The following is a 14,682-nucleotide window of genomic DNA, read 5'->3' on the forward strand; positions in this document are numbered from 1 at the left end:
TATAATCATGCTGTCTGTTGTTGCCCGGATGGGGATGGGTTCCCTTTTGAGTCTGGTTCCTCTCGAGGTTTCTTCCTCATGTCGTCTGAGGGAGTTTTTCCTTGCCACCGTCGCCACAGGATTGCTCATTGGGGATAGCTTAGGGATAAAATTAGCTCATATTTTAAGTCGTTAAAATTCTGTAAAGCTTCTTTGCGGCAATGTTTATTGTTAAAAGCACTACAGAAATAAACTTGACTTGACTTAATTTAATAAAAACTGCAGGTCCTGACCACTAGAGGGCAATAGCGCAACTGTAAAACAATGGTCGCATATTGATGATGTCACAATGCTGACGCTGTTCTTCGACCAGAATATCTACAGTTACCGATAGCGCGGTGATATACGGTAGCCACGTATCTATTCAAAATGAGTACTATGTTTGCAGACACAATACTTATCGTCTTTATATCTGTTTGTACTGCGTTGTTGGCTGAAGGCAAGTAAACATCACTGTATTACTCCCTCTCACGAGCTGAGGAGATAAAATGCAGCTAGTTAGCCGATGAGATGATTGGAGCGGTTTAATCATGTATGACTAACTAGTTATGTTTGGTGTATTTATAGAACTTGACGTCTTTTTCACTTCTGTCTTTGTGAAATGACTAGGTATAACATGGGTGTTAGTATACCGCACAGACAAGTACAAGAGGCTCAAGGCTGAAGTAGAAAAACAAAGCAAAAAACGTAAGTATGAACGGAGTTGTCTGTGATGTAATCCTGAATACAGGTTGCTTCGTCCAATGCCTTTTTCATACGCACTATCAATTATTTTATATTTCAGGTATTTGTTTGTTCGAAGAAAGGAGGAATTCTTAATGGAATTTGACCGAAAACATTTTTGTAAAGCAAATGAGTGCCGTAGTACATGTGCTTGGACACTAAAGAGTGTACTAACGGGGGTAACCACGTAGGCCCGTGCCACTTGCTGACCCTGGGATGAGTTAATTCCCTTGTCATTGCAGGCTGCTCGCTTGCATGTCTGTTTCCGGCTGGATCATGTTACATCTTCAGACGTGGAGCAGCACTCACGCGGGGGCTTAGTTTGCGAATACCGACCCGACACCCTGCTCTTTCGAAGGGGAAGGTTAGAGGGAGCTGCCTGTAAAATGTGGCTCCTCTGGCTGAGTTATTAATTTTTGAAGCTGTCTAAATCTTACGGTGTATGCTTTACAAAAATGTTTTCTGCTTCTGTCAAATTCTGTTGAGAATTCTTCTTTTTCGATTGAGAATTCTTTTCACTAACTATTCTTCTTCTTGTGGCTGCTCCCGATTAGGGGTCGCCACAGCGGATCTTTCGTCTCCATCGCGCCTTGTCTTCCGCATCCTTCTCTACCACACCTGTCACTTTCATGTCCTCTCTCACCACATCCATGTATCTCCTCTTTGGCCTTCCTTGTTTTCATGTGCCTGGCAGCTCCATCCTCAACATTCTCCTTCCCACATGCTCTGCATCTCAGTCTCATCTCTCTTAGCTTAATTCCCAAGCTCTGCACGTGTGCTGTCCCCCTGATGTGCTCGTTCCTTATCCTGTCCAACCTCGTCACTCCCATTGCAAACCTTAACATCCTCAACTCCGCCACCTCCAACTTTGCCTCCTGTCTCTTCGTTAAGGGTATGGTCTCCAATCCATACGTCACAGCTGGTCTCACTACTGTCTTATACATCTTACCGTTCACTTTTGCTGGGACTTTCCTACCTGAAATATAAAATAATTGATAGTGCGTATGAATAAGGCTTTGGATGGAATGTCTCAACTATTGGACGAAGTGTCCTGATCCTTTAATACTTTGAGTATCGGCAGGTCATTTAAGCTTATAATTTTTATTCTGTCTGTTTAAGTTGAGAAGAAGAAGGAGACAATTACAGAATCTGCTGGGCGTCAACAGAAGAAAAAGATAGGTAAGTGAAAAGCTGCACATTTTAGTACATTTAATTATTTGACAGACAGTTTTTATCTGAAGCAACTTGCATACATTTGAACTGAACAGATGAGGGTCTTGCTCAAGGACCCAACAGTGGCAAGCTTGGTGCTACTGGGATCTAAACTCACAACCTTCAGATCAGTCATCCAGAGCACGAACTGCTGAGCCTCCACTGCATAGTTAATATTGCATTTTCCTTTTGCAGTATTTAGTGTCGTATGTTCTCTTTTGTAGAATGTCACCTGTGCATTATATATAGGTAGAAGAAATAATAATAATTTTTGCCAAACAGAGAGGCAGGAGGAGAAACTCAAGAACAACAATCGAGACCTGTCAATGGTAAATCAATCATCTTTGATACTGCACTTCTATTTGTCATTTGTATCTTGGCAGAAAAGTAATTTTCTCTGTTTACCTCTATTTAACTGAAATGATTTTTCATCACAGGTGCGAATGAAGTCCATGTTTGCCATTGGTTTCTGCTTTACGGCATTAATGGGCATGTTCAATTCCATGTAAGTGGGTTGAGTGATTTTACCTTTAAATATTAAAGACCACAAATTAGTGATGTTTTGTTATTGTCTTTTGTACTATTGTAGTATGTAGATCTGTTGAATTGTTCATCAAATTTTCTTACATTTTTCTTTCACCTCAGCTTTGATGGACGAGTTGTAGCGAAGCTGCCATTTGTTCCCCTGTCCTACATCCAAGGCCTTTCTCACCGTAATCTTCTGGGTGAAGATTACACTGACTGCTCTTTCATTTTCCTCTATATCTTGTGCACCATGTCTATTAGACAGGTAGTGCCCAATGCTTTGCCATTAGTTCACAGAGAAGAGTCAAAAGAAAGCTATTGAACAGCATCAGTTAGTTGTTGACGACAATCTCTGAGAAAGTCTATATTTCAGGGATCCCAGACGTCCGCTATTTAGCGGAATTCCGCTATTTTCTAGCGAAAGTGTTTTTTGTTTTTGTTTTTTTAAATCTCTTGTACAACCCCGATTCCAAAAAAGTTGGGACAAAGTACAAATTGTAAATAAAAACGGAATGCAATGATGTGGAAGTTTCAAAATTCGACATTTTATTCAGAATAGAACATAGATGACATATCAAATGTTTAAACTGAGAAAATGTATCATTTAAAGAGAAAAATTAGGTGATTTTAAATTTCATGACAACAACACATCTCAAAAAAGTTGGGACAAGGCCATGTTTACCACTGTGAGACATCCCCTTTTCTCTTTACAACAGTCTGTAAACATCTGGGGACTGAGGAGACAAATTGCTCAAGTTTAGGGATAGGAATGTTAACCCATTCTTGTCTAATGTAGGATTCTAGTTGCTCAACTGTCTTAGGTCTTTTTTGTCGGATCTTCTGTTTTATGATGCACCAAATGTTTTCTATGTGTGAAAGATCTGGACTGCAGGCTGGCCAGTTCAATACCCGGACCCTTCTTCTACATAGCAATGATGCTATAATTGATGCAGTATGTGGTTTGGCATTGTCATGTTGGAAAATGCAAGGTCTTCCCTGAAAGAGACGTCATCTGGATGGGAGCATATGTTGCTCTAGAACCTGGATATACCTTTCAGCATTGATGGTGTCTTTCCAGATGTGTAAGCTGCCCATGCCACACGCACTAATGCAACCCCATACCATGAGAGATGCAGGCTTCTGAACTGAGCGCTGATAATAACTCGGGTCGTCCTTCTCCTCTTTAGTCCGAATGACACGGCGTCCCTGATTTCCATAAAGAACTTCAAATTTTGATTCGTCTGACCGCAGAACAGTTTTCCACTTTGCCACAGTCCATTTTAAATGAGCCTTGGCCCAGAGAAGACGTCTGTGCTTCTGGATCATGTTTAGATATGGCTTCTTCTTTGAACTATAGAGTTTTATCTGGCAACGGCGGATGGCACGGTGAATTGTGTTTACAGATAATGTTCTCTGGAAATATTCCTGAGCCCATTTTGTGATTTCCAATACAGAAGCATGCCTGTATGTGATGCAGTGCCATGTAAGGGCCTGAAGATCACGGGCACCCAGTATAGTTTTCCGGCCTTGACCCTTACGCTCTGAGATTCTTCCAGATTCTCTGAATCTTTTGATGATATTATGCACTGTAGATGATGATATGTTCAAACTCGTTACAATTTTACACTGTCAAACTCCTTTCTGATATTGCTCCACTATTTGTCGGCACAGAATTGGGGGGATTGGTGATCCTCTTCCCATCTTTACTTCTGAGAGCCGCTGCCACTCCAAGATGCTCTTTTTATACCCAGTCATGTTAATGACCTATTGCCAGTTGACCTAATGAGTTGCAATTTGTTCCTCCAGCTGTTCCTTTTTTGTACCTTTAACTTTTCCAGCCTCTTATTGCCCCGTCCCAACTTTTTTGAGATGTGTTGCTGTCATGAAATTTCAAATGAGCCAATATTTCGCATTAAATTTCAAAATGTCTCACTTTCGACATTTGATATGTTGTCTATATTCCATTGTGAATACAATATCAGTTTTTGAGATTTGTAAATTATTGCATTCCGTTTTTATTTACAATTTGTACTTTGTCCCAACTTTTTTGGAATCGGGGTTGTATATCCATTAAAAATATGTTTAAGTAAAATGACCAGCAGAATACGTTCTGATTTGGTTTGCTTGTTTAGCGATGTTTTCGTCGGCTTCGTTTGTTCTCGTTAACATTCGGGAACACTCGGAAGTTAAATTGATGTAAATACCGCGAGCAGTGTTGCCAGATTGCGCGGTTCTCTGCCCAGTTGGGGGGTTTCAAGTGCATTTTGGCGGATTTTGAACATATTTTGGGCTGGAAAACATCAGGAGTATCTGGCAACACTGACCGCGAGACTGTACGCGATAGAACAAGAAAACAATATGGCTGCGCCCATTTGCTAGAAAACATGTTTTAACTCCGTTCGTGCTTTTGTTTCTAATGCGTTGAACTTAATTCAGAGCACTGCAGGAACATCAGAAAAGCAGAAGGAAAGATCAGAGAAACAAAAGCAGAGAAAACTGGAGGAAAGACAGAATGCACCCCAGAAAAGAGCATTAAATTCCTTTGCAGTGAAACCTTTCAAAAAGAGAAAGGTTTAAGTCAAATATCTCCAGTATTTGCTGTACATATGTATATATCTAATATTACTGAATCATTGATTTCTGCTCATATTCATGATTTTTGAAAAATGAATGTGGCTTATATTAGACTAGTTTTGACATTAACTTGAAAAAAAAAACGAGATGAACTATGGATACTATTGTTATAACAAAATCAGTGGAATATTTAGGCAAGTATATTCTTCAAAGCTACATTTTCGTCTAATTTTTATGATTTTTTTTTTTTTTTTGCCACTTATGTCATTGATTACAAAATATGGCATCAAATAGATACACATTAGGGTTAAATTCTGTTGCTTTTCTATGTTAAATCTATGTAAAAAATGTTCTATAGCATCTTTAAATGTTAAAATCTCAACAGCTTCAGGCAGCCCCCTTGACCCCTGCTGATAGTTTCTCATCTCATTATCTCTAGCCGCTTTATCCTTCTACAGGGTCGCAGGCAAGCTGGAGCCTATCCCAGCTGACTACGGGCAAAAGGCGGGGTACACCCTGGACAAGTCGCCAGGTCATCACAGGGCTGACACATAGACACAGACAACCATTCACACTCACATTCACACCTACGGTCAATTTAGAGTCACCAGTTAACCTAACCTGCATGTCTTTGGACTGTGGGGGAAACCGGAGCACCCGGAGGAAACCCACACGGACACGGGGAGAACATGCAAACTCCGCACAGAAAGGCCTTTGCCGGCCATGGGGCTCGAACCCAGACCTTCTTGCTGTGAGGCGACAGCGCTAACCACTAGCCTACACCACCGTGCCGCCCGGTGATAGTTTCTTACATTCCTCTATTTTTTTCAATTACTGCTGGGATCCCTGATATTTTGAAACTGCATATTAAATGTTATAATTAATACTGTTGCATTTTTATAATGCGTTTATTATCTCTGCTGTAGTGAAAAATACTCTTCCTGTCTCTCATTTAGAACATCCAGAAGATGCTGGGTCTGGCTCCATCTCGTGCTGCCACTAAACAAGCTGGAGGGTTTTTGGGACCCCCTCCGCAGGCTGCCAAGTTCTCATAAACTCATGAAACAATGTGCAAGATGCCACCTCTCGGCTGTAAAATGCTTTGGACAGACTTGATGCAACTAAACACCCTCTCCAAAAAAAAAAAAATAAATGCAGCAGATTCCACAGCCTGTGGTGATATCACATATAACTTTTTTTTTTCCATATTTATATTTGACCTAATAATGTTCAAACTTTGATTAATGATGATGGTTCAACAGTGGCAGATACTCTTATGTTAAATTGTTGGTTGATTAAACCTATTTCCCTGCATACAGTTTGAAAATAATACAGCTAAGGATAAGCTAATAAACAGTATCATAAGGGAACAACTAGTCACCTGCTAGTTGGAAAATAGACCTTGCTTTTTAAAATACTTTTTATTTTTATAATGGTCTCCTTTATAGGAAATATGAGACATATTCATAAGTCAAGTGTAAATGATGGTGCTGTATCAAAATAGGACAGTATTGGTATAATTGTTTCTTCTAACAGTAAAAGTTGATGTAAATGCTTTGCACAGTTTTCTAAAATTATTTACCAACTATTAAAAGCAGTCTTCTTACTTTTGAAAAGAAACCCACTAGCTCAGTGTTGGACCCTATAGATTATCCATATGCTGTTTTCTTGCTTCCCAACAAGAGATAGGAACACCCATAGCAGCTATTGTCTGTTCCTTGTTGGCTCATTTTAGGCATGGGCTCCCCAAGGACCAGTTTGGGGAACACTGAATTAGTTGATCCCATAGGCTTTGTTTTTTGTTATTTCAAAATGCAGATACAGATAGGAAGGAGTATTCACCTCAGTAAACGGAACATAATTCACCAAATGTTGTTTCATTTGAATTTCATTACTTTATGTAATTCATATTTCTGTGGGTCACTACATAACTGCACTACATATTGATTAGAATGCTCTTTATATATGTGTCCACTTTTCAAATTTGTATATTTCAGATTTTTATTTTTTATTCTATGTAGTTCTACTTTTGGCTTTGCTAAATTCTTCTATTTTAACTGTTCAAGCATCAATCACCAAAGCAAATTCCTTGTATGTGAGAACATACTTGGCAAATAAACTTGATTCTGATTCTATTATAGTTTAGAGATTCGTGATCTGACAAACTGCTATTTGTTCTCGATTTTATTTATTTGAAATGCAAGACTTATTGGTTAGGACTTTATTTATGCATACCTGTGTAAAAGTGTGGACGAGAATAAAAGAGCTATGGATTCTATTGCTGCAAGTTCACTTTTCAAGTTGTTATGGTGTTTATACTTGGTGAATAAAGTGGTATAGGTATCTCATGGATTATTTGACTATCAGTGAAATTGTATTTAAAATGTTTGAATCATGCTATTGGTCAGATTTATACATGGGATCATCTCATTTATGAAGCAGCAAAGATGAAACTGGGTTTGGGAAAGCAACAAATACAACTGTGTCAACACAGCTGTATACTTTCTAATATACAAGTCAGTATAACAAAGATAAATGATGCAAATATGGTGTTGGCAGACTAAAAAATAAAAAAGGCACCCTGTGGATACATGTGGCTACTGCTTGTAAATAATATTGTTTTCTGATACCATGCCCACACAGGCTGATTGGCGCAATGTAGTCAGTCAGCATTTCAAAATAAAAGTCCTTCAACACATTCTGATAACGCGAGATCACGATTCACCGGTCATTCAGCCTTACAACACGGTGACACAGGGGCAACAGTAGCCACAAATATGCCAAATGATTTAAGTATACTAAAAAGATGAAGTACTGGTTCTGGAGTACCTCTTGTCATGCAGGTTTTAGAGTTTTCTCTTCTGAGAAAGGGCTGTTAAGTATGTTGAAAGCAAGTAATATGCAAACTAAGGGATACTGCAGGCACAGGGTTGGGAGACTGATGTAAAGGCTTACTCAGTTTGCACAAAGAACCCTACAACACAGGGCAGTGGTGGAATGTAACCAAGTACATTTACTCAAGTATTGAGGACTCAGATTCAAGGTCCTTGTATTTTATTTGAATATTTCCATGTGATGCAATTTTATACTTCACTACATCTCAGAGGCAAATATTGTACTTTGTACTGACAGCTTAAGTTATTAGTTACTTACTGATTTCATACTAAATCATGATTCCAATTACCTGTTGACATCACCTCTTTCAAATCACTTCATTATTTAATTGTTTTATCTCATTATTAGCCCAAAATTGTCCTCGTCCAAACTTTTATTGGAATATGTTACAGGTAGTGTTGCCACCTGTCCCGGTTTTTCCTGATTGTCCCGGATTTTCATGGTCTGTCCCGGAAAAAAAAAATAAAAATCCGGGACACTGAATGTCCCGGTTTTTTGTACATAATGGGCAAAATGTGTATTTCAACTTGCGAGCCAGCTGAGAACCAGTTTGCTTTTCCGAGCTCGCCGTGCTAGGCGGAGCCACGTCATTACGTCGCTGAATACGTCATTACGTCGCTGTATACGTCACTTACGTCGCTGTATACGTCGGTTACGGCGCTACGTTTGCATAAACCTTGGCGCGAATATCAAAGCAAAAACACGGAAGAAGCAGCAACAACAACAATAATAATGGATGACTTCGCGTTTGTACAGCTGCTGCTTCTCGTCGCTTAAAAATGGCGATCTTTCGCGGTCTTGTTATTGTTGTTGGTCCCCACAACAACTCCGCCCCCCCGCTGACGTAAGCGGTTCTTTCCTCTGGCCCAGCAGAGAGTTGATGCTAGCCTGGAACCGGTTTTTCTGGCCCCAGAGCCAGTTCTTTGTCAGTGGAAACAGAAAACCCGGTTCCAAACTAAGCACTGGCCCCGAACCAGCCCTGGAACTGCTTTGGTGGAAAAGGGGCAATGGACGATGCTTGGACTGATAAAAGAAACAGACTCTGTTGCAATGGTGAAGGCTGAGCTTCAAGTCAGGCTAAACTTTCAGTTGTCCTGTACTGAGTTCAAGACATTCATTGAAAATCAGCCAGGACTCATAGCAGCAGCAAAGAAAAACACCAAATATAAATGGAAGATTAGGTAAGGTTTTGGTGAATTAAATGAAATCCAAATAGTCTTATCTGCCTACTCCTGTATGTACTGTATGTGCCCAGTTATATCAGTTATATGTCCTCCTATGTATTTGTTTAGCCAAGAGCAGCAGAGGCACAGGCAAGCACAAGCAAAGCACACACCACACACTAAGCAATCAGGTAAGCTGTTTGACACTACACCTTACATTGTTACATTCAGGTATTCTCAGATACAATGAAAAATTAGATTATTTTTATTCCACATAAGCAAACAAACAATTTAATTATGTATTCCCCTTTTACCTGTGCCCACTACTGCCCCCAGGTGTCCACAACCAAAAACTGTTGTAAATAAACCAAAATAATGAAGACCTGCTATATTATGTAAAGCAATTAACTAAACAAATAACTAGCAAAAGCGTCATTTTTACTAATTAGAGCAATACAATTTCAGCGTAGAAGGGTGATTTTTGTCTTGGGTTAGATGTGTGAAGGGCGCCGTTGCTTACAAGCAGAAAGGTCGATTGGATGGTCGAAATGTCCAGGATTTTTGTCAGACACAGGTGGCAACCCTATTATATATCTACACACACACACACACACAAGTACATCTCAAAATATTGGAATATCATGAAAAAGTTAATCTCATCTCATTATCTGTAGCCGTTTTATCCTGTTCTACAGGGTCGCAGGCAAGCTGGAGCCTATCCCAGCTGACTACAGGCGAAAGTCAGGGTACACCCTGGACAAGTCGCCAGGTCATCACAGGGCTGACACATAGACACAGACAACCATTCACACTCACATTCACACCTACGGTCAATTTAGAGTCACCAGTTAACCTAACCTGCATGTCTTTGGACTGTGGGGGAAACCGGAGCACCCGGAGGAAACCCACGCGGACACGGGGAGAACATGCAAACTCCACACAGAAAGGCCCTCGTCGGCCACGGGGCTCGAACCCAGGACCTTCTTGCTGTGAGGAGACAGCGCTAACCACTACACCACTGTGCCGCCCGCGCGCGGTTCTGTAAAATGTTATGAAGCATTATCTGATGTAATGATCACATGGCGTGATCCACCTATAGGGGCACTTGAAAGCCAGTGTCGTTCTGAAATAGGATTACTGTCAAAGCAACCCATGCACGTCTTCTCCTAGGCTACTTTCAAAGACCTCTGTCATCTCATCTCATTATCTCTAGCCGCTTTATCCTGTTCTACAGGGTCGCAGGCAAGCTGGAGCCTATCCCAGCTGACTACGGGCAAAAGGCGGGGTACACCCTGGACAAGTCGCCAGGTCATCACAGGGCTGACACATAGACACAGACAACCATTCACACTCACATTCACACCTACGGTCAATTTAGAGTCACCAGTTAACCTAACCTGCATGTCTTTGGACTGTGGGGGAAACCGGAGCACCCGGAGGAAACCCATGCGGACACGGGGACAACATGCAAACTCCACACAGAAAGGCCCTCGTCGGCCATGGGGCTCGAACCCAGACCTTCTTGCTGTGAGGCGACAGCGCTAACCACTACACCACCGTGCCGCCCGCGCGCGGTTCTGTCAAATGTTATGAAGCATTATCTGATGTAATGATCGCATGGCGTGATCCACCTATAGGGGCACTTGAAAGCCAGTGTCGTTCTGAAATAGGATTACTGTCAAAGCAACCCATGCACGTCTTCTCCTAGGCTACTTTCCAAGACCTCTGTCACTCGATCGGAACCGGGGGTTCCCAGCCAAAATTGGGGACATTTTCGGGGACAGGTCATTAAAATCGGGGTCTGTCCCCGGAAATCGGGGACATCTGGTCACGAGGTAAGAGTAGAATAATATAAAGTACAGAAAGTGGAAGTTCAATGGAATGCACTTTCCCTCTGTAATAAGCATAAACATGTCTGAACGCAATTTATTTAGTCTAGTCCTTTGATTTCGAATAGTGACCTTGACCGGATGACCCTCAAAATGTTGGAGGTTCTATTTGAGACCAATGCCCATTTATCCTGAAAGTTTCATGAAGATTGATCCAGCCATTTTCCTGTAATATCGTTAACAAAAAAACAAAGAAACCCGACCAAAAACAATACCTCGCCCCCTGGTGGACTCTGTCCCAGGCAAGATGATAATAATAATCCATCCATCCATTATCTGTAGCCGCTTATCCTGTTCTACAGGGTCGCAAGGAAGCTGGAGCCTATCCCAGCTGACTATGGGCGAGAGGCGGGGTACACCCTGGACAAGTCGTCAGGTCATCGCAGGGCTGACACAGAAACAGACAATCATCATTCATACTCACATTCACACCTATGGTCAATTTAGAGCCACCAATTAACCTAACCTGCATGTCTTTGGACTGTAGGGGAAACTGGAGCACCCGGAGGAAACCCACGCAGGCACAGTGAGAACATATAAACTCCACACAGAAAGGCCCTCGCCGACCGCTGGCGACAATGCTAACCACTACACCAGATACAGTAATAATAATAATAATAATATTGGCTGGCTTTCTTTGAATGGTATATCAGATATATTCCATTCAGCTAGCATGATATTGAATGAGTCGAAGACGATGGGGGAGGGGGGGTAATTCTTTAGTGAGTTTACTCACAGTTCCAGTTCATTTCAAGTTTGAGTAAAACAGAATAAATACTATGTATCTTTCGGTCTAGTTCAGTACATGTAACCACAATCATGGGGAAGACTGCTGACTTGACAGTTGTTCAGAAGACAATCATCAACATCCTCTATAATGAGGATAAGCCACAGAAGGTCATTGCTGAAAAGGCTGGCTGGAAAAGGTGCACAAGCAACAGGGATGATTGCAGCCTTGAGAGGATTGTCAAGAAAAGTTGATTCAAGAACTTGGGAGAGCTTCACAATGAGTGGGCTGAGGCTAGTGTCAGGGCATCAAGAGCCACCACACACAGACATCTTCAGGAAAGGGGCTACAACTGTCGCATTCCTAATATCAAGCCACCCCTGAAGCAGAGACAACATCAGAAGCATCTTACCTGGGCAAAGGAGAGAAAGAACTGGACTGTTGCTCAGTGGTCCAAAGTCCTCTTTTCAAATGAAAGTAAATTTTGCATTTCATTTGTAAATCAAGGTCCTAGAGTCTGGAGGAAGAGTGGAGAGGCACAGAATCCAAGGTGTTTGAAGTCCAATGTGAAGTTTCCGCAGTCTGTGATGATTTGGGGTGCCATGTCATCTGCTGGTGTTGGTCCACAGCGTTTTATCAAGTCCACTCAGCAACAGTCCAGTTCTTTTTCTCCCTAGCCCAGGTAAGACGCTTCTGATCTCGTCTCTGGTTCAGGAGTGGCTTGATATTAGGAATGCGACAGTTGTAGCCCCTTTCCTGAAGACATCTCTGCATGGTGGCTCTTGATGCACTGACACCAGCCTGAGTCCACTCCTTGTGAAGATCTTCCAGGTTCTTGAATCAATTTTTCTTGACAATCTTCTCAAGGCTGCGGTCATCCCTGGTGCTTGTGCACCTTTTCCAGCCAGCCTTTTCAGCAATGACATTCTGTGGCTCACCCTCCTTGTGGAGAGTGTGGATGATCGTCTTCTGGACAACTTCCAAGTCAGCAGTCTTCCCCATGATTGTAGTTGCATGAACTGAACTAGACCCAGAGATACACGGTATTTATACTGTTTTACTCAAACTAATATTTTGAGGTTTTTGCACTGTAGGCGGGGCGGCACAGTGGTGTAGTGCTTAGCACTGTCGCCTCACAGCAAGAAGGTCTTGGGTTTGAGCCCAGTGGCTGGTGAGGGCCTTTCTGTGTGGAGTTTGCATGTTCTCCCCGTGTCTGCGTTGGTTTCCTCTGGGTGCTCTGGTTTCCCCCACAGTCCAAAGACATGCAGATTAGGCTAATTGGTGGCTCTAATGCCGCTTTTCCACTACAAACGTGGCTGAGCCGTGCCGTGCCGAGTCGAGCTGAGTCGAGCTGAGCGGGGCTGTTGGAGTTGCATTTCGACTACAACCGCGCTGAACCGTGCTGGCTGGAAGTGGGTGGACACATTGGGTGGAGTTAGCGAAAGTGGGTGGACGTCACGTGATGTCATTAAGCAGCGCAAACAGTGACATCAGTGACAGTGGCGGAACAAGTCAGAGCCGGGCCGGGGGCGGGGCAAATGACCGGGCCCTTTATTAAAGCTTATCATAACATCATTTTAGGCTACAAAATGTCCGCAACTGCGGTGTTTACCAATTTCAACACTACCGGGTGCAACTATGTTATTTAGTACATCAAGTCCTTCAAACGAACATGTAACTCAGAAACAAAAAACATTAGGATACTGTACATGGCTCATAATAAAACATCAATAGCCTATACTGCGCACATTATTTGAAGGGCATACGAATGAGCGCTCAGAGGTTGCAACGGTGACAGGAAGAGTCAGAAATAAAAGGAGGGCGGTGCAAACCTCACTGAATGCACTGTGTTTACCAATTTCAACACTACGGGGTGCAACTATGTTATTTTGTACATTAAGTCCTTCAAACGAACATGTAACTCAGAAACAAAAAAACATTAGGCGACATACTGTACATGGCTCATAATAAAACATCAATAGCCTACTGCGCGCATTATTTGAAGGGCATACGACGAGCCTTGCGCTCCGCGAACTCGTCCACGATGCTCTGTATGTCACTGATTCAGTGAGCTTTTAAGCGGTAGTCTCACGACCCGAATAGTAAACAATAAACATGGAGGACATGGAGTCGTTAGTGTTGCTGGTCTTGGTGCTGTGGCTTGTTGTCACCGACAACGCGGACAGATACTGGCAAGCGCGTATAGATGAGGCGAGGCGCATAAGGCTTCAGAAATTCTCGTAATTCGTAATTATTATTCTTCCGGGTTTGCGGTGTTTACAGATCCCAGCGCGCTCGCGGGGCGTGTGTGGGCATGTGAGGACACTCCTCCTCACCAATCAGTGCACAGGGGAGTGTCTGCTCACGCCCCCAACCTCACTCGGCACGGCTTGGCTCGCTTCAGCCCCACTCCAAAACGGTGCGAGTTTTAGGGGCTAAGCAGGGCTGAAACGAGCTGAGTCGTGCTGGTTTTTGGTAGTCGAAACGCGAGCCGTGTCGGGCTGAAGTGAGCTGAAGCGAGCTGAAAAAGGGTAGTGGAAAAGGGCCATAAATTGACCATAGGTGTGAATGTGAATGGTTGTTTGTCTCTGTGTCAGCCCTGCGATAACCTGGTGACTTGTCCAGGGTGTACCCCGCCTCTTGCCCATCATCAGCTGGGATAGGCTCCAGCTTGCCTGCAACCCTGTAGAACAGGATAAGCGGCTACAGATAATGGCGGGTGGATGGATGGATGCAGTGTAGGCCATAATTATCAGAATTAAAATAGAAAAATATTTGAAACACTTTCGACATTTATACTTGCTTACTGTGTCCTTATTGGCAGCACGGTGGTGTAAGTGGTTAGCACGGTCGCCTCACAGCAAGAAGGTTCTGGGTTCGAGCCCAGCGGCTCGTGGGGGCCTTTCTGTGCGGAGTTTGCATGTTGTCTGTGTGG

The 14,682-nt window shown here is 42.6% G+C and overlaps 2 protein-coding genes across 3 annotated transcripts in view; both read left to right on the forward strand.

The window, feature by feature from the left end:
- The first annotated feature begins 323 nt into the window (after positions 1-323).
- tmco1 (transmembrane and coiled-coil domains 1) lies at positions 324-7,360 on the forward strand. Its single transcript, XM_060930853.1, has 7 exons — positions 324-478; positions 649-726; positions 1,882-1,941; positions 2,257-2,303; positions 2,412-2,479; positions 2,620-2,764; positions 6,030-7,360. The coding sequence occupies exons 1-7, from the start codon at positions 409-411 to the stop codon at positions 6,126-6,128; spliced, it is 567 nt and encodes a 188-aa protein (XP_060786836.1). The 5' UTR covers positions 324-408; the 3' UTR covers positions 6,129-7,360.
- Positions 7,361-8,866: 1,506 nt separating this feature from the next.
- aldh9a1a.1 (aldehyde dehydrogenase 9 family, member A1a, tandem duplicate 1) overlaps positions 8,867-14,682 on the forward strand; it is a 32,772-nt gene continuing 26,956 nt past the window's right edge. For both annotated transcript variants that reach the window (XM_060932084.1, XM_060932085.1), the window contains exons 1-2: positions 8,867-9,149; positions 9,261-9,322. The gene's annotated coding sequence lies outside the window, so the exon portion shown is untranslated. The remainder of the gene's footprint in view (positions 9,150-9,260; positions 9,323-14,682) is intronic.

Source organism: Neoarius graeffei, chromosome 10, assembly GCF_027579695.1.
Source record: "Neoarius graeffei isolate fNeoGra1 chromosome 10, fNeoGra1.pri, whole genome shotgun sequence".
In the NCBI taxonomy this organism is placed as follows: domain Eukaryota; kingdom Metazoa; phylum Chordata; class Actinopteri; order Siluriformes; family Ariidae; genus Neoarius; species Neoarius graeffei.

Coding starts and splice junctions, on each gene's coding strand:
- tmco1 (XM_060930853.1), top strand. CDS start 409: ATGAGTACTATGTTTGCAGACACAATACTTATCGTCTTTATATCTGTT. Junction 479..648: donor TACTGCGTTGTTGGCTGAAG/GCAAGTAAACAT, acceptor TGAAATGACTAG/GTATAACATGGGTGTTAGTA. Junction 727..1,881: donor AGAAAAACAAAGCAAAAAAC/GTAAGTATGAAC, acceptor TGTCTGTTTAAG/TTGAGAAGAAGAAGGAGACA.